Here is a 20,077-nt window from a genome sequence, read left to right on the forward strand (position 1 = left end):
CAAGCAAAACTGCAGCATTCGCATAAACATTCAGACAAACCCCGTGTAAAGGCTAACTCCCAGGCATCAATGACCAGTATCAGTTTTCACCCCAGGTAACCCTCCAGCTATTGAGCTAAGAAGAGAAAGAATCACATTTTCAGCTCGCTCCATGGGTACGGCAGAAAGGGCGCCGTGCTGCCTGCAGGGTAGCCGCATTAATTATTAACTTGCTTTGGTAAAATATCAAGCCTAACTCCCTGTTGGAGGCGGGGGTAGGGGAAGGAGATCTTGCACCTGCAGTTCAGTGTGCAGCCAGAGGCACAAGCCTTTCAGTACATCTCACTGCCCCGTGCCTCTCTCAGTACCAGGAGGATCCAAGCAGGACAAATGAGACCTGACTTGCAACCTAGCGATCACACTGAGGATACCAGGCTACAGCCTCACGTTCCGTACAGCTCAAGAGATTCTTTGTCACATCTCCCCTCTGCAGAGGTGCTAAGGGGCAAGTAAAGCTCTGCCAACTCAAGAGCAAAGGTTTGAATCGCATCCTGACAACTTACCTCGGCATAATTCCTCCTGCCTGCCCTGAGCATTGTTCACAAGCTCCAGTTTCCAGTGTACAGGCAGCTCAGCTGTTCATGAAGCAGCTACTGGGACACTCCAAATCAGTATTTTAATTTAATTTGTTGGACAAGAAATTATAGCAATTTACCAGCTACTCTGTACACAACACACATGCAGAGTGGGGGCCAGAACTTCTGAGGTGCGATGAAGGATCAGTATAGGTATTCTATAGTAACCCACCATCAGAAGAGGTGTACACACACACAGGGCAAGGTGGGGAGCAGGGGCAGAAGGCTGGTGTTGCAAGAGGAAGAGAGGGACCTGGAGAGGGACCGTCAAGTGAACAGAGGGCCCTGGGCCCTCGTTCACACTGCGGGGCTGGCTGGGCATTGAGGGAAGAGAGCTTTCATGGCCCACCTGTACAGATGGGCGTAGCAGAGCGCTCCTGGCAATAACGACAGCCTTTGGTTAATGACTTAGATCAGCCAGCCATTCCTGACGAGCTTGAATTGTTTTTCAAACGGTTTCTAGCCAAGCCTTACCAGCTGTGAAGGACCAACAAAAGGAAATGGTATTATAAACAGGATACTCCATAGCCCTATTTTGGGAAGTACCTTTAGAAACTCCTCGAGTTAGAACTTGGACCTCTTTGTTGCATTAATCCCCTTTTATCTTTCCTGCTCATACTCCAAAATCTCCAGCCACCTACGCAGTGCTGTCCGGAGCTCGCTAAGAGGAACGCGACGCAGTCCTGGTTCAGAGGACCAGAAGATCACATCAGCACCCAGAGCCTGAGTCACTTAGTCCCCACCTAGAATCACCAGCACCTCCACTCACCATGGAGAAAAGTGGCTCTGAGCAGGCAGCTACAGGCATCTGTGAGCACGAACCGTGCCAGCAGCACAAGCAGGGATGAGGAATATGCACAGGAACACATTTAGCAGGGGACCTCAAAAAAGAGAGGAAGAATAAAAGCGTAGTTTACTTGGGAAGTATATCCTTCTACAATGATTTAAGTACCTGAACTGAAATTTCAAAAATTGTATCAGATCATAAATCTTCTTTCACCAGCCATTCCTGAGAGAAAGAGGGACATATTTACACAAGGCTATATTTACTCTAAGTTAGCAAAAGCTACAGAGCAGTGACAAGCTGCTGTGCTATGCAAGGAGAGCATATCACACCCATGTATAACACACAGTTTGCCCTTAGCCAGACAAGGAAAGGAAAGTGCCAAAGAGACGCACCCTTTCCCACTGTCAATCAATATCCGGGACCTGTTAAACTAGGTAAACCCACAGAGAAACTCCACTAATTATCCTCCCGCCTTTGGAAGAGAGACCTCCTCAGCTGTAACAGCAGAGACCAGCTCACTGTTAGAAGCAAGATAAGGAGAAGAGTGGGTTTGATTTGAGAAAGACGCTGCTTCGTATTTAACGCCCTGCTAGAATGTTTTATCCTGAAATATTAATTGCGTCTAGAAGCGTGCTGTTTTAACCTGCTTATGCAAGAGATCTAGCATTCACACTCCAGCCCACAACAACTTGCTCAACTGGCTAAGGAGCACGGTAGTTCAGAATCAAGCAGTAACTCACTTGAAGAAACGTCATTCGGGCAAGCTGATGTGTCCATTACAATCGGAGAAGGCATGCTACAAAAGTCATCTCTCACTGACTTGTATCAGGGTTTCACGCCTGACCAAAGAATTCCCGAGTGTCACGGAATGGGAGATGAGAGGAAAAGCTGTTCTGAACGCAGGCAAAGAAGGAACAGCAAGGAGAACGGCATCCACTGTAGCCCAGGTTGTCCAAGCAGAATTATTATTACAAGTTTACAAGGCTCTTGTCAATGAGAAGAATTTTCTTTTTAGTACAATAAGCAAGTGCCTTTTCCAATTCCAGAAAAACAAAAAGATTCTACAATCTGTATAATCTTCCAGATGCACATTTACAGATTAGCAGACCAGTTTCTCTCCCACACACCTTCGGTGTCTTACATAAAACTCCAATCCCATGTGCTCTGCAGTTATCTGCCAGTCAGCATTTACAACCATATGGTAACAGTTGTGGCTACCAGTAGCCAGAGAGGAATTCTCCAGTAGCCTCTGAAGCCACGCCAGGTCTGCATGTATCCAATGTTCTTATTTTCCAGGAAAACAACTCTATAGGCTTTCAAAGACGAGCCTTTTACCAGAAACTATGTGCAACATTCTCTTCTTCCAGGATGCATTGAGGTCAGCTGTTCGTAGGCAACGACAGCCCAAGGCTGAGTCAATCCCAATTTTGCTCATATTCCGTCCACGGACACCTGACAGCAAAGCTCCGAGTGCCCTGTACATTCAGCCTTCGTTAGCTGAATGCTTAGCTAAACATGATAAAGTACCCTTTTTCACCTCATTCGATTAGATCCAGCCACAAAACAAAAGCTCTTCACTATTCATACAGAAAGGCAACGAAAGCATGAGTTGCAAGATGATCCTGTTTCCAATCACAGACAAAGGAGCAGTTAATATCAAAACCAGATTTCATTCTGCCTCCCTTGCTCAGCTCTGTTCATTTTAGATGCTGAGATTTACAGCAAGCACACGTGCCACGTCTCACGACGGACCCAGATTCAGTAGAAGGCCCAATGCTTCTTCCTAGGAGAAGCATTAATTGTTCCTCACTGCTGTGTGTCAGCAACCCCATCAGAGCTCCACGCTTTGCTTTGTCTTCATCGCTTTTGCCCGCAGCAATGCGTCTCGATGCCTGCGCACAGCTTGCCGAGACACTCTGGATTTCCTCCATCAACTAGGCACGAGCTGGGGGGATTTACCCTTTGCAGAAATTTGTTGCAATTTTTGCTTATGTCCCCCCATGACAGTGGAATTTCCAGCCAAAAGTGTAAGAGAACCAACATTATAAGGCCCAATCACACAAGTTAATCCAGTCTTACAAGATGAGGAAGCCCAGGTCAGAAGTTTTTACTACGTAGACAGTATTAAGTGTGGATATGGTCCCAAGTTAACGCCACAACAAAAACATCCCCATAACGAGTTTATTCTACTCACATAGGAGAGTAGCAAGGTACCATCTGTGTGCTTCCCAGGCAACCTTTACTCAGCTTGAACAGGTTTTCATGGGATAAGGTCCAACAGCTTTCTTTTCAAAATGCCATCACGTATCTCAAGAACTCTTAAATCTTGCCTTGCTTTAGGTCTCCTTTTCATTCCTTCCTCATCGCCCCTTCCTGCTCCCAGGTCCTTAAAGGGAGAACTTCTACCTATGCATCTGATAATACTTTATCAACCCTGCTAAAATAAAAGAGGCCTTATCAGCAAGCTTTGTTTGAACTACAAGCAGTTAGTGCTCCTGGAACAAACAGTCACCGCCATGGCCTTGTCTGAACTAGGTTTCCTCCCGCACCCAGACGTTTGCCTTGTTCCTGTACCAACCCCGTCGGCAGCAACAGAACAGAGGCCGGATCAATTGCACAAGCAGCAGCTAGTCCTTAGCACCAGTGATCTCTCGACTACAAAAAACCATCAAAGCATCATTTAAATACTAGTCTTATCAAGTTTATTGATTACAGGAGCCATCAGACTCCTCAGACATGACTCACTGTAAAATTACAAGTTTAAGAACACTTTTAGCTTGAAATCGATGAAATAACCCCTAGCTCTTTAACTGGGCTGTCACTGTAAAGTTCACCTCTACAATCATGCTGGGCTGTAACACACCACCAAGACAAATACTCACGAAGAAAGCACGAGCCAAGCAGAACAGCTAGAGCAAGGGAAGGAGCAGTTGCAGTACGTGGAAAGCTTGGAAGTGTAAGATACCACCCCCTTTTCCCGGGATAAGGCTTGACTGGGAAGATGCTCTAGCAACAATAATCTCGTCGTTTGATGAGACCATGCAGAGATCCCCCTTACCCAACACAACCACCCATCAACCGCCAGCCCCCCGCTCTCCCAGTTTTACGAACAGGAGAGCGTTCAGATGCACCTTGCATGCAGTAGCCAAGCACTAGCAGAGAGGCAAACCAAAAGATCCTCCCATAAAAAGGAGTTATTTTGGTGAACCTGGAGAGACTGACAGTTAAACGAACAACCGAACAGACTGTGCCAACGCTACGTGCAGGTGGCCGCCCTCCCAAAACACAGAAAATATGAACTAAAAGATCAGAGACAGATTCCCCAAGAACTCTTGGAAAATAAGTTGACAACCAACCATACAAATCAAACAAGTTCATGTGCTTTCACAGCTTTGCGCTTGGAGTTACCAGGGACCGCCCAGTTGCAATGAATTCACTAATTGTGCAAACCTGGGGTGTCATTATGACTCCTGTGGTGTTCCCCTTGTCATGGGAGCATGACGACATGAGGTTTCAAAACGCTACAGCAGAACAAAGTCTTTGCACTGAACAGCATCATCGCACATGATGCGAAACTCTTTGTGCGCTTCTACGGAGAAGCAATGATTCAAATGGAAGAGTGGCTGGTCACTCTGGAACAGCATTTCACACCAGCCATCGTGGGTCAACGGAGTAAACCACGAAAGCATTTGCTGCTTAAAGCAACACAAAGAGATCTAGCTAGAAGAAACTTTTAGACCAGACTTGGAGTTTCCATGGAATTTCTGCACAGAAATCAAACTTTTAGCTATCACCAGTCCCTCCTTTGATAAACTATTTTAAAGAAAGATCAGGCTACTAGCCGTATCGCATACTTTTATTGCCATGCACTAACTGCATTATATTATATACGTTTAAAACCTCTTACTCTTTGACATCTCTCAAGCCTCTATGTCAGCCAAGAAAAAACCACACCTCTTCCAGGGGCAATTCCCAGCAATAATCACATTACTGCACCAAAAAGCCATTACAAGATACAGGACTCTCAACTGGTTTAACTCCTCCAATAATTTTCTTTGGTCAGTAGTTACAGCAGATGCAATTTGTTCAAAACCAAATAAAAGACATTCCTCGGCACCATCCTATGAAGATGTTTGAGAACTCTTCTCCCTTTTCAACATCCTAAAGCAAACGGAGCCCCTGAAGCGGCTGCAAGCAGGGCTGAGCAGGATTAGGGACCGCTCGGCATGCACGCAGATCACCCTGGTCCCCTCCGTGGGCCAGGCTGCCTTTACGAGGAACGTGCCAGGATGCACAGAGAAGCCTTGGGACGTACCACCGCTTTGCATTCCGCTTGCCAGAAGCACCAGCTTCCCAAATCAAAGCTAAAATCACCAGGCAGCTGCTTTGGGCATACAGCTTCCCCTGGGACTTGGTAAAGCCAGCTATTCCAGTTGACTGAAGTGCTCTCAGGTGACTACAAAGAGCAGCATTCCCCACCGAGTAACACGTTACAACGGACAGCTTTTATTATCTCAGGGCAGCTGTCCTACCCTGTCCCTATCGCCACATGAGCGCAAAGCTCTGTGCCACTACACTGCGGAAACACAGCCCCAGAAGCCTACTTCAACCACTCTACACCATTACCACCATGAACATCAACACGCAAAACCTTCTCCAAAGCCAGGATTAAGCCTCACCTCCGGGAGAGGAGATGTCAGTACCCGGCCTGTTCCCACCCCACGGCTGCAGCGCAGCCTGAGACAGAGGCTAAACAACTTGTTTTTCACCTGCTCGCTGTCGGACAGAAGTAACGTGCTCCCTCGCCCATCAGGCTCTTACAAGTTTGGGGAGGAAAAAACAAACAGTAACATATTTACTGTGGGCAGGGATTTGAAGGAAAAACAAACAAACAAACTAAAAAAGAAACTAACAGAGCGCCCCAAAGGAGCCCCCGCAATCGCTGGGCAGGACATATGCCCGGGGCGGCCGCAGCAGCCGCGGGGCCGGCAGCAGCCGAGCGGGGGCCGCGGCCCCCGGGGAGCCCCGGTCCGGGGCCGCTCCCAGCAGCCCCCCGGCGAGGCCGGGCCCGCGGCGAGCGCCAGGCCAGGAAGCGCTGGAGCGAGCGGCGGAGCCGCGACCTCGGCCGGGAAACCGCGGGATGGAAAGGGCGCGGCGCCCCCCGGCCGCCCGCTCCGGCTGGGGCGCAGGCAGCGCACCGGAGCGGGCACGCAAAACACCCCAAAACCAGGCAAACCAACCCCCGAACAAACCCACCCCCCCGCCGCTGCCTGAAGTTTCACGGGCGAGCCGAGGCCGGCGTCCCAGGGCGCGCTGGGGCTCCGGGTGCGGGCAGCCCCGATGCGGCCGGGCCGGTGCCGGCAGCCGGACCCCGGAGCACGCAGGGGCCCGGGCACCCCGCGGAGCGAGCCCCCCCCCGGGGCGAGGGGACCGGCGAGCACCTGCAGCCCCGCCGGACGGAGTCCGGGACCGCGCCCGCGGGGCGCCGCCAAGCCCGGGAGGGGCGGGCAGGGGCCGGTGCCGCCCCGGGCCGCCGCAGCGAGCCCTGCCGGGGCCGCGCTGGCCGGACCCCCCGCAGGGACCCCTCGCAGGGACCCCCCCGGAGCCTATCCCGCCCGGCCGACCCCGGTCCCACAACCCCCCGCGGAGCCGCGTTCACCTGCGGGGCCTGGAGCCGGGCCGCCCCGGCCTCGCTCCGCTCCGCGCCCGCTCCCCCCTCGCCTGCGCGGCGGCGGCGGCGGCCTCCCTCCCTGGGCACCTCCGGGAGGGGCGCGGCGGGCGGGGCCTCCATGCGACCGCCCCCAGGGCGGGGCCTGCCATGCAAATCGCCCCGCGGGGCGGGGCTCCGTATATGCAAACCGTCCTTCTGGGGCGGGGCACCGCATGCGAATTAAGTGGAGCAGCGGCCTCTCCTCCCTTTCATCCGGGACGGTCATGAATAATTCAGCACTCCGCTTGCTCGGAGCCAATCAGAAAGCGGCCCACCCCCCAAGCCACGCCCGCCCTGGCCCCGGCGAGACCCGGGCATCGAGCACCGCCCGGGGCTCCCACGCCGGGCCAGGCCCCCTCCCACGCCGGGCCAGGCCCCCTCCCGCCGGCGCGAAGCCGAGGGAAGGTGCCGACTGCCGTCGGTTGCAAAAAACGAGAGGGAAAGCCTGAACAGAAAGTTGAAGCCTTGGCTGGGAGCAGCAGCCAGGCGAGGAATCGGCAGCTACGTGGAGCGCAACGGCAGTCCAAGGTCTGCCCGCCTCTCTGCATCCACGCAAAAGCTTGAAATTACCTCTGACAAGGGGCCGGTAACAGTCAACATTTCAGCCAAGCTCCCAAAAGTGATGTTTATCAAATCAAATACTCGTTTCTCCTTGCAACATCCAGCCGATCCGCATCGCAGGCCAAAATGAAGCAGTGGTATCAGTCTGCATCGTAATCCTGTCCTGGTAAAGGCACCGTCAGATGTTGTGGTGCTGAGCAAGGCAGCCACAGTTTCTCAATCCTCCCTGCAGTGGTTATTAAATTGTAATTATTTTGTGCTGAGTCAGGGAGTCTCTGCCCCAGCGAAACTCACTGGGTGGCTCTCGTGGAGTTCATCGATACAATTCCACCTTGGCATAAGCAGACGAGACTGATTGAAATCAACAGGAGTTTGACCTAATTCCAGGCCAAACGTGAGCCCTGTGGGTCGGACTGCAGCTCTTCTGGCTGCGCCTGTTCTTAGAAACTCTCTTCCCACTGCCTTTCATCTGCAAAACACTCTGGGAGAACGTTGAGGGCACAGACCGGAGCTGCCAACAACCCCAGCGTCTGAAGAGGACCAGCAGAGCAAAAGCACTGCTCCAAGGAGGGAGGAAGGGGAAGAGGAGGAGCTGCCAGACCCTCGCCTCAGCAGGGCCCCGCTGGCTCCCAGCAGCCGATAACAGAGGGGACCAGGACCAGGCGGGGTATGTGCCGCAGGGCCCCGCCGCCCCGGGCTACGATACCTCCGATCGCGCGGAAGGTGGCAAGATGTCGTGTGCCGACAGGAACCGCGCGCAGACGTACGGACTCCTCTAGGCTCCGAGTGACGCTGCCCTCCCCGGGAACGGGGCAGCGGCTGGATCCGAACACAGGCAGGCGTAGGAGCGGGGTTACGCAGCCGCAGGGCTGCATGACCGTGAGCAGGCATTCACCAGCTGGTGCTATTGGGGTCCCAGTAGCCTCCCCAAAGCGTCTCCCTCTGCATAACTTAACATTTCTGCAGGAATTAAGAACCACACTGAGGAGCTCGCACTATTGGAAAAGGCTTTTTTATTGCTTAGCCTCTTCCCCATCTCCAAAAGGAACTAAAAAATTATTAAATAAAATGCATCGAAACCAGCTGCTATCACAGTTCTGAAGAACCTCGATACCGAACACCCAGGCTCAGCACGCTTCTATCCACGGAGCAGAATTTCTGGCACTGGCACTCTTGCATAGAGGCTAAAGCAAATCTGGTACCTGGATACCCTGGTGGAAAGCTCCCACAGCAGGGCCTGGAAAGCAACGATGGCCTCAGTTTGGAGCACAACAGCCATAGGACTGGAAGGCTCGTGAGGAATTTGTAGCTTCTTTCTTTACTCGGCGATCTCTCACTTGCAAAAGAAAAGACAAGGATCCACAGCCAGGAAGGAGGAGGTCAGGCTGAGACAGAGGGGGCTGCAGCACAGCCCCGGTGGGACTGGCAGATACAGCGTGCTGGTATCAGTGACTGAGCTTTAATATGGCATAATGCTGTGTGGCCAAAACGCATCTCAGCCGCTACAGCATGAGGCTGGGGTGCCATCTGCAATGCCCTGGGGCTTTCTGTGACCTCCGGCTGATGAAGCAGCATCCAAGGCAGAGTTTCCTGCTCTCAAGTGCCTGGAAGCTTTACTCTGGGTGGCTGAGTTTAATGGCTGTGCCTTTTTCAGATCAGAATATGATCTGACGGTTGTTGGCGTAGCTGAATGACATAGGCTCAGGACACCACCGCTGATCTGATCAGCTTATTCTGTCCCTGACTGACCTCCGTGACTCTCCAACCATTTGACTGCTGTAGCACAGTGGTTCTTAACATGTGACAAGAGGATCACCAGCAAAGGGTTTTCTAATGGTCCGCGGGTCAGCCAAAGACGACACGGAAAAGGCAGACTAGTGGTCCACGAGATGAGAAAGCCGGAGAACCAGTGGCTTCAAGAACAAAGCAGTGTGTGTTCCAGTCCAGAAATGCCCAGCTAAGCCATACACACTTGTTTGCTGTAAATTCTGCTATTATGCCTGAGCCACCTGGTTGGGTGAAGTCTGTAACAACGAATAAAGCGGTCAGCTACCCAAGGTTCCAGTTATCACAGGCTCTATTTTCTGTAATATTTCATTAAACAAGAAAACAAATCCTGAGTAAAGCTCTTCCCTTCATCCCATACCATTTCCGCAAGTGACAGCAACTTCAGTGATTAATATCAACCGGCAGCTTGAATTCCTTTAGCGAATAAAAGGCAATTTCTCCGTGATCCACCAGCGCAAAGACCACCGGGACGTCCCCACTCTGATACGTAACCTGCTTCAAAGCCCGAAGGGATGGAATCTGCTCGTCAAAGCTGCGGAGACAAAAATATCCCGTTGTTCTCAAAGCAAGAAGAATACGGAGCCAAAGCTGTCCTGGCCAACGATCACAATAGCTCACTTTGGTCTTAGGAGTTGGTAGTGACCCTCCCCACCCCTCCAGTCAAAGCAGGAGGCTGCCAGCCCTGAGAGCACGCTGCATGCCGGGAGCTGGGAGCTGTCAAATCCTTTGCCAAAAACAAGGGCGACTGCACACTGCTCCACGCTGTGCCTATGAGATGCGGCTCACAGGGCTATGGGCAAATTGCCAATCCAGTGTAATCTTAATACCTTTGTGCTAGGAAGATCTTTAGGTTGTTGGGATCAACATCTGACCTGCTTTTCCCTCCTTTTAATTCTGCAGAGTCTGTTTGCTCGTAAATGAAAATATTTATAAAGCAAGGATCATCCTGCTTGCTCACAACAGACCTTTGTAAAACTGCATTACCGCCTTCCTTGCTTTGGCTACTACAGCTGCAGAGCGGAGGAGGGACAGTTTTAGTACATATCAAAATTAGAAAAGGCAGAGACTGAACTTTGTACCTGCCTATGGAGTTTAAGGATCAGATTCTGGATCCAGCAAGAAAGGGGACACCTATCCTCTGTTCGTACTGATCTTAAAGCTACATTTGACAAAGATCAAAGCACTAAAGCCACAGCCTGCAGCGAGCTCTGGGGAGGTACATCTCTGCAGAAATCCATAGCGACCTGCACCGGCTGAGGTATGGGTACCATACAGCTCCCTGCAAAACTGAGCTCTACATGAGCTTCACAAGCATTGCGTAAATACGGCCGCGGCTTCTTATTCCTGACTCCGGTTATACTCAGACATGAGCAGCAAACAGATGACCAAATAGTGTGGGCTGAGTGCAAGGGCTGGGGGAATTGTCAGCCACAGCCTCCAACAAAGGAGGAACTGAAGGGAAAAAAAAAATAAATTGTGGGCAGGACCACCCTCGAGGGAGGCACTCTGATGAGCTGTAAAGCTCACAAGATGCTGGGTCATTTGCAGATCATTAGGACTTCATTTCCGCACCAGCAGCTGCTGTTTCAGAACACAGCATAAAACCCGCGGATACCTCCGAACACACATCCTGACATACGGCTTCCCAGGGTTTGTCTTCTTAAACTTGGCCACAGCATCTGGCTGATAGACGTTGAAGTCTATCTTCATGCCCCCTGGGTCCTCCTGCAGCCTACAGGAGAGAACACATCCACATACGTATAGGAATGAAATATTGCAGGGTACAGATACAGCAGAGGGAAGAGGGAGCAAAAGCTCTTGAAGCGTAGCTAGTTTGAGCCCTCTGAAAGGCTTCACTCCTCAAAGGACTGACCCTGCAACTGTTCCAATTACGTTCTGGACCGTTCCTGTTGTCGGACCAGATCAAGCTCCTGCCCCCCATCTGCCGCACTCCCTTGCCTGCGGACCCCCTTCCAAGGAGCACCACAAACCGATACAGAAGCAAAGCACGGCTCTGCCCTACAGGGACTGCACACAAACACCACACAGACTCTTTGAGGCAGGAGCAGAACCAGAAGTCCCAAAGCCAAGGTTTTATAATCCCTGCAGCAGGGATGGCAGCACATTCCAGGGATGAGGCAGAGGTGAAACCCAACCAAACCTCTGGGGGAGATCACCTGGCTGGGTGCAGAGAGGGAACGGCAGGAAAGGAGAGCAACCCCAGTGTCTTAACTGGCCTGGAATGCCCTAGCTCTGCTGCTGCAGGACCTGGTACTTCACAGAAACGTCAGCCCCTCGCTACAGATGCAACAGGGTCATGGAGCAGAGCGCTGGATTCTCTCGGCATCCTGGATGCCAGGCAGCTCCCAAGCTGCTGCTGCGAGCATCTCGCAGACCTCACAAGCAGGGACAGTCACAAGACACCCCCACTCCCAAACAGCTACGAGCTGGCTGGCTGGATACTAACCGGGAGGCTCCATCCAGGATGTGGGAGGGCTGCAGCACACTGATCTGCTGGAGGAGCGCCGCTGGAGGGAGAAGGAATAGGAAAGGATCAGACCAGCTATTTCTCTCCCAGGGCACTCCAAGCACTCCACCACCACCCACAAGCCTTCCTCCTCCGACAATGGCTGGCAGCACCACAGTCACCACTGGCTACTTCAAAGGCCTCAACTTCCTCATCTCCTCCCAGCGCACAGCCCAGAACACCCTGCCACTGCTCTGCATCTTGCTGGCCCCGATTCCACATGCCTAACAGCCTAGCAGGAAGGACTGCAATACAGCAGGACATGGGGAATGGATTAGAAGACCTCCCAAGGCCCTGTTTATCCTGGCACTTGAGTGGGCTATAGAAAGAGATGAGAAGGCAGACAACAAGCTTTCTTCTCTCTCCCCATGTCCATGGCGGGGCTCCCCTGTGCCTGCTCTGCCTAGGCCTTCTCATGAGATTCTCCGTCTCAAGGTACTGTCCCCTAAACTGATGTTCAGCTTCTCCATGTTATCCCTTCTGCTGTTGCACAGCAGGCAGCGTTTCACAGAGCTGAGGGGGAGAAGGGGGCCCCTGTCACACTCCCAGAGCCACTACCTGATGAGGTAGCTTCATCTGGCCGCAAAAGTGGTGTGACAGCTTGGTCCCAGAGATGCGGCGGTCGTCTCCAAACCCTCTGCTGGCTCCTCTGCTCCAAAAGGGCTTTGTACTCCTGCCAGTTGGAGCAGCGCCTCACCTCCCGGTCAGCATTGACACTGCTCTTGTACCTGTTCTCCCTCTCTCGCTGTTCCCTTTCTTTCCGCGACAGCTTCTCCTGTTTCTGATTGATGCGTGCACGCCAGCAAGCTGCATCAACCTCCCTCCCTGGCACGTTCTCCGGCAGGAGCCCGTTCTCAGGTGAGGGCAGACGTGTGCACGGCTGGTCTGGGGCCACGTTTGGCAAGATGATGGTGGTAAAATCCCAGCGAGAGGCATGGGTGCCAGTGCTGCTCTCCTTGTGGTCTCCATCCCAGCTCCTGGAGGGGCTCAGGGAGTCCTTTTGTCCTGTATCAAGAGGAACTGAGTTTGACTCCTCCTCTCCACTGCCAGCATCGGATTCCTTTGGCTGCTTTGACAGGGGCTTCTCATCCATGGGAGGGCAGCTGGAGTCTCCACAGTCATCTCCAGCTTTTTCAGAGGCCCCTTCAGCTTCTGGGAGGTCCTCGGATACCTTATGTTTCTTCTCATGTGACCTAAAGGCAGAAGCAGCAGCATAACAGACAGGGAGAGCGTGCGGTGGAACTTTATTCCCTTTGAATCCTGCCTCCGCCCCGCTAACAGAAGAATGCAGTCTGCCAAGCCTGAAGGAAAAACGGCAAAGGTGGCAGGAACCCCCAGACAGGTCTGCAAACCCTTGACAACAACCTCTTGGCTGGAAGGAGGGCGTTTGCTTGCGTGACAAAATGAGAAGGGAAAAAAGGAGGCCAAAAACACGTGATGAATGCCGAAGGCAGAATAAACTTCTCAGCTGTCCTGCCTGAGGTTTGCCTTCAACGCCCAGGAGAAGCCCAGCCTTGATTTGTGTAGACACAGGTTCCCACCCTGCCATGCAGCCTCCACACACCCCCCACACGTACTGACCCGAACACCTCTGCGCAAACATGATGGACTTCAGCCAAACCAGCACAGGCCAGGCAGAAATCTTCCTGCCAGCACTTCTTACTGGTATGAGATTCAGTCCCTGGCTCCCAGAGAAGACGGGGCAGTTTTTAAATCAGCAGTTTTATCTCCCAATTCCTAAAATTTTGTAACAGGCACCGAGTTACTCGTTAACAGGAGAGGACTTGCAGACCAGTCTCATCCTCCCCGTTTCTTAAAGGATGACGCCACCTACTGGAAGTTGTCATAATTATTAGCAAAATTAGTAAATTATGCGAGCTTCTGTTTGCATTTTGGCAACTTCTAGAGGCCGTGTGCAAGGACCAGGACCCAGCTAAGCTCTCTGCTGTACAGTCCTAGCATGTAAGCTGCATTGAGGGGGTGGGTAAGTGCAAGATGGGCACTGTGGTGTCTGCGATCCCTCTAAAAAAGAGCAAGAGGAGACATCTGCCACATGTTTCTTCTGCACTGACCTCTCTACCCTTCTATTTTGGCATCTCAGCACTGCAGCTGGGAAGCTCAGGGGCACTTTGCCCCCATTAGCCATGCACGAAGTACAGGTGTGACAAAAGCGCACACTGCAGAGTTCAGAAGAAGCACTGCGCTGCTCGGGGACAGCCGAGAGCAGCTGCGCCAGCCCAGTCACCCACAGCACAAAGGGCTGAGGATGCTCTTCCCTGGGAGAAGATGGAAGGCGGCTTTGGGCCACATCCTTACCGGGGGCTGGAACTCCTCCTCCTTTTGCGATGGTGCTTCCCAGCGCTCTTGCAGTGACTTTCCAGGTTCAGTTGCCTCTCGTAGGGAGACAGGACGGTGCTGCAAGGAGACACCAACACAGAGGCTGAGAGCAGGGCGGGGCAGTGAAGCTACCCTTCTGCTCAGCCCCCAGAATACAGCAAGAAAAACCCATTCTTCCAGGCAGAGAAAATCCACAAGCAGGACCAGGATGGTCCTCAGTTCATGCCCCATTTCATGTTCCAAATCACCTCCTCAAGAGGGAGGAGCAAGGAAGGGTAGAGAGCCACTTTTAGCCTTTAATCCTCCCAAGAGACGGAACGCAGGGTCAAAGTCCTCTTCTCTGCCGTTCCACTGGGGCCATACAGTGGGCACAGAGCTGCTCAGGGTCTTCAGAAAGGAGAAAGCAGCGTGGAAAGGAAAAGCTGGTTACCTGGGGTCGAATCTCAGTACAACATAACCCAGTTGCTTCAAGTGGCTGAACACCTTAGAGCAAAGGAAAGCAAGAGGGTTAAATGACTACCCTAAAACCAAACAATTTACTTCAGTTCCAGTACAGCTGAGTGAACACAGTGTGGCACCAGCAGAGGAGAAAATGCCAGGGTTAGGACCCAAAGCAAAGGCGGGGAAACAGGAACTGATCATCGGGAAGAAGGTGAGAGGGAAAAGCAGAGAATGACTCCCCTTCCCTCCCTAACTGTGCTACCCTGCTCTCAGCCACTGGAAGAGGTTGTGTGGCAGAGGCTGGGCACTCTGCCTTCATCCTCCCTGTGATAGCTGGAGGCCCCAACACACCTGGTAATGTGGCAGGCTCATTGCCTCCTGGGACAGCAGGATCTCGTAGGCTTCCTGGATTGACAAGGGCAAATCCCTGTAAAAGAGCTGAACAGAGCCCTGCGGGGCAAAAGCTTGGTGTTGAGAGAATCACAGGGAACAAATCTATGCAAGCTCACACCAGTTTCTTCCCACCGGTCTCAGCGCCCTCCTTCACATAATATGCATGGCTCCCCATGTGCCGCCTGGATCACCTGCAGTCCCTCTCCCATGCCCAGGTCCCCCATGCCCTGGTTTTAGCAGCCAGGTAAGAAGTTCCCACCCACAGCCGTCAGCCCCAGCGCTGCGTCGGTTTGGAGGACACAGTTGGGAGCACAACACTCAACTGTTAAAGTAACCATTGCTTTGGGAGATAATTTTCTTTAACTTTTATGATCTCAGTGATTCAGGACACAGCACAACAACAAAAACATTTAGGACCAGCACAACTGAGACAGCTGGAGCAGAGGAATTGATGCCATCAACTGGTGGCTCCTCAGAAGCATTTACTGCAGCCCCAGCGAGCCCATAGGTAGGTTCCCCAGGCAATAGCAACTAACCTCCAGGAGGCAGTTTTAGGCTACGCCTCTTTTTCCTCCTTTTTGTAAAAAATGTGTTTACTCAGAAACAAAGAAAACAAACCACTAGGAACCACACCTCTCCCATGGGATGGGCTGAAGGCATCTAACAGGTCTTTTCTGCTTCTGGGGAGAGATTTTGTACTCAGCAACTGACTAAACAATGTTACTTCCATCAATTTGTTTACGATCTATTGTTTGTCAAATTGCCAGAGGTAAAAGCGCCCTACCTTTGCAGTTAGGATTTAAGGGATGGCATCAGATGCCCATCATCTGATTAAGTTTTGCTAAAGGAAAAAAGCTCCCCTTTAGATCGGTGCTCCTATTCTACTGGTAACAGGCTTTGGCAGAGAGACAAAAAACCCCTCTCTACAGCAAAGAAATCCAACTGAGCCCTAAGCAGCATTTCTGCAAGCAGAGGAGCACTGAAAGCAACCTGGTCTCGCTCCCCTGTCTGCCACATTTAAATTTCTTTCTGCCATATATACTGGGAAGAGATGCCAAGGAGCAACCCCAAAGATCTCTGCTTAAAGGTAAACCACGTACAGCGCTGGCTGCTAACGTGGCCTTACCAAGCTGGATAGAGTATCACTAATTCCCATCAGCTTCTTAGGGAAGCACAGAAAAACTGTGCTATTGAACTTACAAACCCCGTCACTAAAAAATATGTCAGATAAGGGAGGAAGTCAACTTATGACAGAAAAGGCACTGCCCAGTCTCAGATGTCCTAATTAACTGTATACCAGTTCTGAGGAAAAGGATTTCTCAGTGTCAAGCCTTTTATTCCAATTAACGCCTGCAAGGAACAGAATAACGGTTTGATCTCGTTTCCAGAAATTCCCAGAACAGTAAGTTTTCCTGGACTGTGGAAGTTCAAGTCCCCATGCACAGATTTCAGTAAAGAAGTAACTGATATATAACGGTGTGCTTCATCGCCCCCAGAGCAAGACAGTAGAGATCTCAGTAGAACACTTTGCAACGTGCCCCTCATGCTTCTTTCACTCTGTAAGAGAGCTGACTTATTACCGCTGTACTAACAGAAATTTGGATCAGCTAAAACTCTCCTAGTCCCTATTGTCATGTTTGACGTAGAAGTGGGTTAAACACGATACCAGCTGAATAAACCGGCCACTGATCCAACTAACGCACACCGCCAATGCCACAGAGGCTGCTTTAGAGCACAACATGAACCCCTGGCCTGGAGACGAACAGCTCCATCAGCGACAGGCTAAAAGAGACAATTCCTCGAGAACCAGGTGTTTATTGGCTGCTCAGACTGCAGCAGCGACCCACACAGCCAAGTGATTTCAGACTTCAGTCTAAAGCAGCTACAGCTCCTCCAGTCCCTCAGGAAGGACCCGACGCCCCCATCCCCACGCAGGTATCCTACTTACACACTCCAGCAGGTACAGAGCTTCCTCGGGCAGCAGGCACTGTTTGCCACGCTCCGAGAACCCCATGGTGTGCCAGAACTTCCCCTGGAACAGAAGCACAAATCCATGATGGGCTCTGGCCGTTCCCTGCTGACAACCAGGCTCTGCCCCATTTCAAGCAGCAAATTAAGGAATCTGCCATGGCCAGCAGGAGATGATGGCGCTGAGTACGGTCTGCAGCAGACTCACCGCAGGGGACTGCAGCTCCACGATGCTCTGTTCTGGCTTCCACTCAGCTTTCACCAGACTCCCCCTGAGAAGGGTAAAGAGGAGTTTGTTATTAGTAGCATGTCCTACAAACAACTCCTCCTGCAGCAACACAAGCAGCTCAGGAAGGTATCAAAAGGCAGCAGACTTCCAGGTGGCATTTTTGCAGGGTAAGGCCTTAGAAAGACATCATGCTCTGGACCTAGCAGTACCAGCCGAAGATTTTAACACCACCAACTAGTTAAGAGTGTCTTCAGTCAGCACCGCAGACCTCTGTCCATGGGCTACAGCAGCCTGCTGGAGATGCATGGCCATGATATCTCATACGCTTGTTCGGATGCTGCCAAGACTCTCAAATCGCTGTATCCCACCCACATGGTCTCAGAGGAAAAATTTAATAGCTGAGAAAAAGCGGAGGGCGACTTTGCAAGAATGCAAACATGCATTTTTAGCAGCTGGAAACAGGAAAAAAGGATGAAACAGGACATAAGACCTGTAGGGTCCACCACGGACTTGCTCTACACCTTTAGTCAGTACTGCAATTTCCCTGTCTGAAAGGGAACCTAAACCTCCCCATCGCCCTCCCATCCCGAGAGCCTCCGCTGCTGCCCCAGACAGGCGTTCACGGCCGCACCTGAACAAACCCCACTGCGGCAGGAGTGGAAGGTGACGGCCCAGCCTGTCTGAGCTGCCTGTCTGCTGGAGGCCGCCCTTCCCTCTTTGAAGTAGCGTGATTTTTTGTGAATACTTTCTGCTGCTACTGATCAGTGCAGAGAGAGAAACTGGTACCAGAAAACCGCACGCCAAACAGGGAAGGTGTGCGCTGAGAGGCAGCGTGTGAAAATCTCCCAATAAATTATAAGCCCCAGAGACTGGTAGCGCTGTTGAAACCACGAAAGCTGATAAACTAGGAACACCGAGAGTCGGCCCCGTCTGCACAAGGCCACACGAGCATCGTCAGCGGGGGCTGTGTAACTCGGCCCATGCCCAGGAACAGCGGCTGCTGTCTGCAAAGGCTGCAGGACTACGGACGCACTTGAGAAAGCCGAGGAGCCCGCCGAGGGGCTCCGGACGCCCCGGCTGAAGGCACCGGCGCTGCCAGCGCGGCTCTGCTCCTGCGGGAGCGGCCGGGGAGCCGGCAGCGGCTGGCGGGAGGGGACGGGCAGGGGAGCGCGGTGCGCTACAGCCTCCCCGCTCCGCTCTACGCGCACCCCGCCGCGGCGGGCAGCGGCTCTGCCCCGGCCCCCGGCACCACCCCCCCCCGGGGAAAAAGCAGCTCACGACCCGCTGCTCGGCGGCTCAGCGCGGCCCCGGGGACTTACAGCCGCTCCACACGCTCCTCGGAGAGGAGCCGCCACTGCTCCTCCCGGCACAGGCGCAGCTTCTCCGCCTGCTCGGCCGAGCCGTCGGGGACGAAGTCCTTCTGCCCGCCGGGACGCTGAGGGGCCCTGCGGCCGCGGGCCGCCGGCTGCTCCGCCGCGCTGCGGGGCGAGAGGAGAGGCGGGGTGAGGGGAGCGCGCCCTGCGCTACGCTGCGGCCGCAGCCGCCCGACCCGGGCCCCCCCGGGCCTCCCCGCCGGGCGGGCCCCACCTGGAGCGGCCGGGGCCGCCGGGCTCCATGGGCGCGCCGCGGGAAGGCCCTTCCTGCCGCCGCCGGGCCCTAGCGCCGGCGGTCAGGCGGCCGCTAGTGCGCCCCCTGGGGGCTCGGAGGGCTGCGGGCACCGGGGAGCGGCACCGCGGCCGTGCACCAGGGCCTTGCACCACGGCTGTGCACCACGGCCATGCACCACGGCCGTGCACAGGGCCTTGCACCACAGCCGTGCACCACGGCCATGCACCACATCTGTGCACCAGGGCCCTGCACTGCTGCCGTGCACCACGGCCGTGCACCAGGGTCTTGCACTGCTGCCGTGCATTGAGCTGTGTGCCAGGGCCCTGCACTGCCGCCGTGCATTGAGCTGTGCACCAGGGCCCTGCACTGCAGCTGTGCACCAGGGCCGTGCACCAGGACCTTGCACCACGGCTGTGCACCACGGCCATGCACCACGGCCGTGCACAGGGCCTTGCACCACAGCCGTGCACCACGGCCATGCACCACATCTGTGCACCAGGGCCCTGCACTGCTGCCGTGCACCATATCTGTGCACCAGGGCCCTGCACTGCTGCCGTGCACAGTGGCTGTGCACCAGAGTCTTGCACTGCTGCCATGCATTGAGCTGTGCGCCAGGGCCCTGCACTGCAGCCGTGCACCAGGGCCGTGCACCAGGGCCTTGCACCACAGCCGTGCACCATGGTCACGCACCACATCTGTGCACTAGGGCCCTGTACTGCTGCCGTGCACCATGGCTATGCACCAGTGTCTTGCACTGCTGCTGTGCACAGTGGCTGTGCACCAGTGTCTTGCACTGCAGCTGTGCATTGAGCTGTGCACCAGAGCCCTGTGCTGCAGCCATGCACCATGGCTGTGCACCACGGCCGTGCACCAGGGCCTTGCACCACAGCCGTGCACCATGGTCACGCACCACATCTGTGCACTAGGGCCCTGTACTGCTGCCGTGCACCATGGCTATGCACCAGTGTCTTGCACTGCTGCTGTGCACAGTGGCTGTGCACCAGTGTCTTGCACTGCAGCTGTGCATTGAGCTGTGCACCAGAGCCCTGTGCTGCAGCCATGCACCATGGCTGTGCACCACGGCCGTGCACCAGGGCCTTGCACTAGAGGGTGT

At 53.6% G+C, this 20,077-nt stretch overlaps 2 protein-coding genes across 10 annotated transcripts in view; both read right to left on the reverse strand.

The window, feature by feature from the left end:
• Positions 1–9,956, reverse strand: part of LLGL2 (LLGL scribble cell polarity complex component 2) — a 36,928-nt gene extending 26,972 nt beyond the window's left edge. For 4 of the 8 annotated variants that reach the window (XM_087750607.1, XM_087750606.1, XM_087750602.1 and 1 more), the window contains exon 1: positions 1,384–1,402. In XM_087750607.1, coding sequence (XP_087606733.1) covers positions 1,384–1,386 — 3 coding nt within the window. In that variant the 5' untranslated portion in view covers positions 1,387–1,402. Of the gene's footprint in view, positions 1–1,383; positions 1,403–7,060; positions 7,192–7,681; positions 7,899–8,003; positions 8,135–9,818 lie in introns of those variants that run through there. The other 4 variants (XM_087750603.1, XM_087750604.1, XM_087750608.1 and 1 more) reach the window with 4 other exon arrangements.
• TSEN54 (tRNA splicing endonuclease subunit 54) lies at positions 9,842–19,039 on the reverse strand. Of its 2 annotated transcripts, none has more exons than XM_087750612.1 (11): positions 18,943–19,039; positions 18,675–18,833; positions 17,335–17,398; positions 17,107–17,190; positions 15,117–15,215; positions 14,755–14,807; positions 14,304–14,402; positions 12,546–13,180; positions 11,928–11,988; positions 11,100–11,192; positions 9,842–9,992 (listed from the first exon to the last, which is right to left on the reverse strand). In XM_087750612.1, the coding sequence occupies exons 1-11, from the start codon at positions 18,969–18,971 to the stop codon at positions 9,842–9,844; spliced, it is 1,527 nt and encodes a 508-aa protein (XP_087606738.1). In that variant the 5' UTR covers positions 18,972–19,039. The 2 variants fall into 2 exon arrangements, with proteins under 2 accessions (XP_087606738.1, XP_087606737.1); XM_087750611.1 differs by having other exon boundaries at positions 11,076–11,192.
• Between the last annotated feature and the right edge of the window lie 1,038 nt (positions 19,040–20,077).

Source organism: Nipponia nippon, unplaced genomic scaffold (genome assembly GCF_047370975.1).
Source record: "Nipponia nippon isolate SJK-2023a ecotype South Korea unplaced genomic scaffold, ASM4737097v1 scaffold_14, whole genome shotgun sequence".
Lineage (NCBI taxonomy): Eukaryota > Metazoa > Chordata > Aves > Pelecaniformes > Threskiornithidae > Nipponia > Nipponia nippon.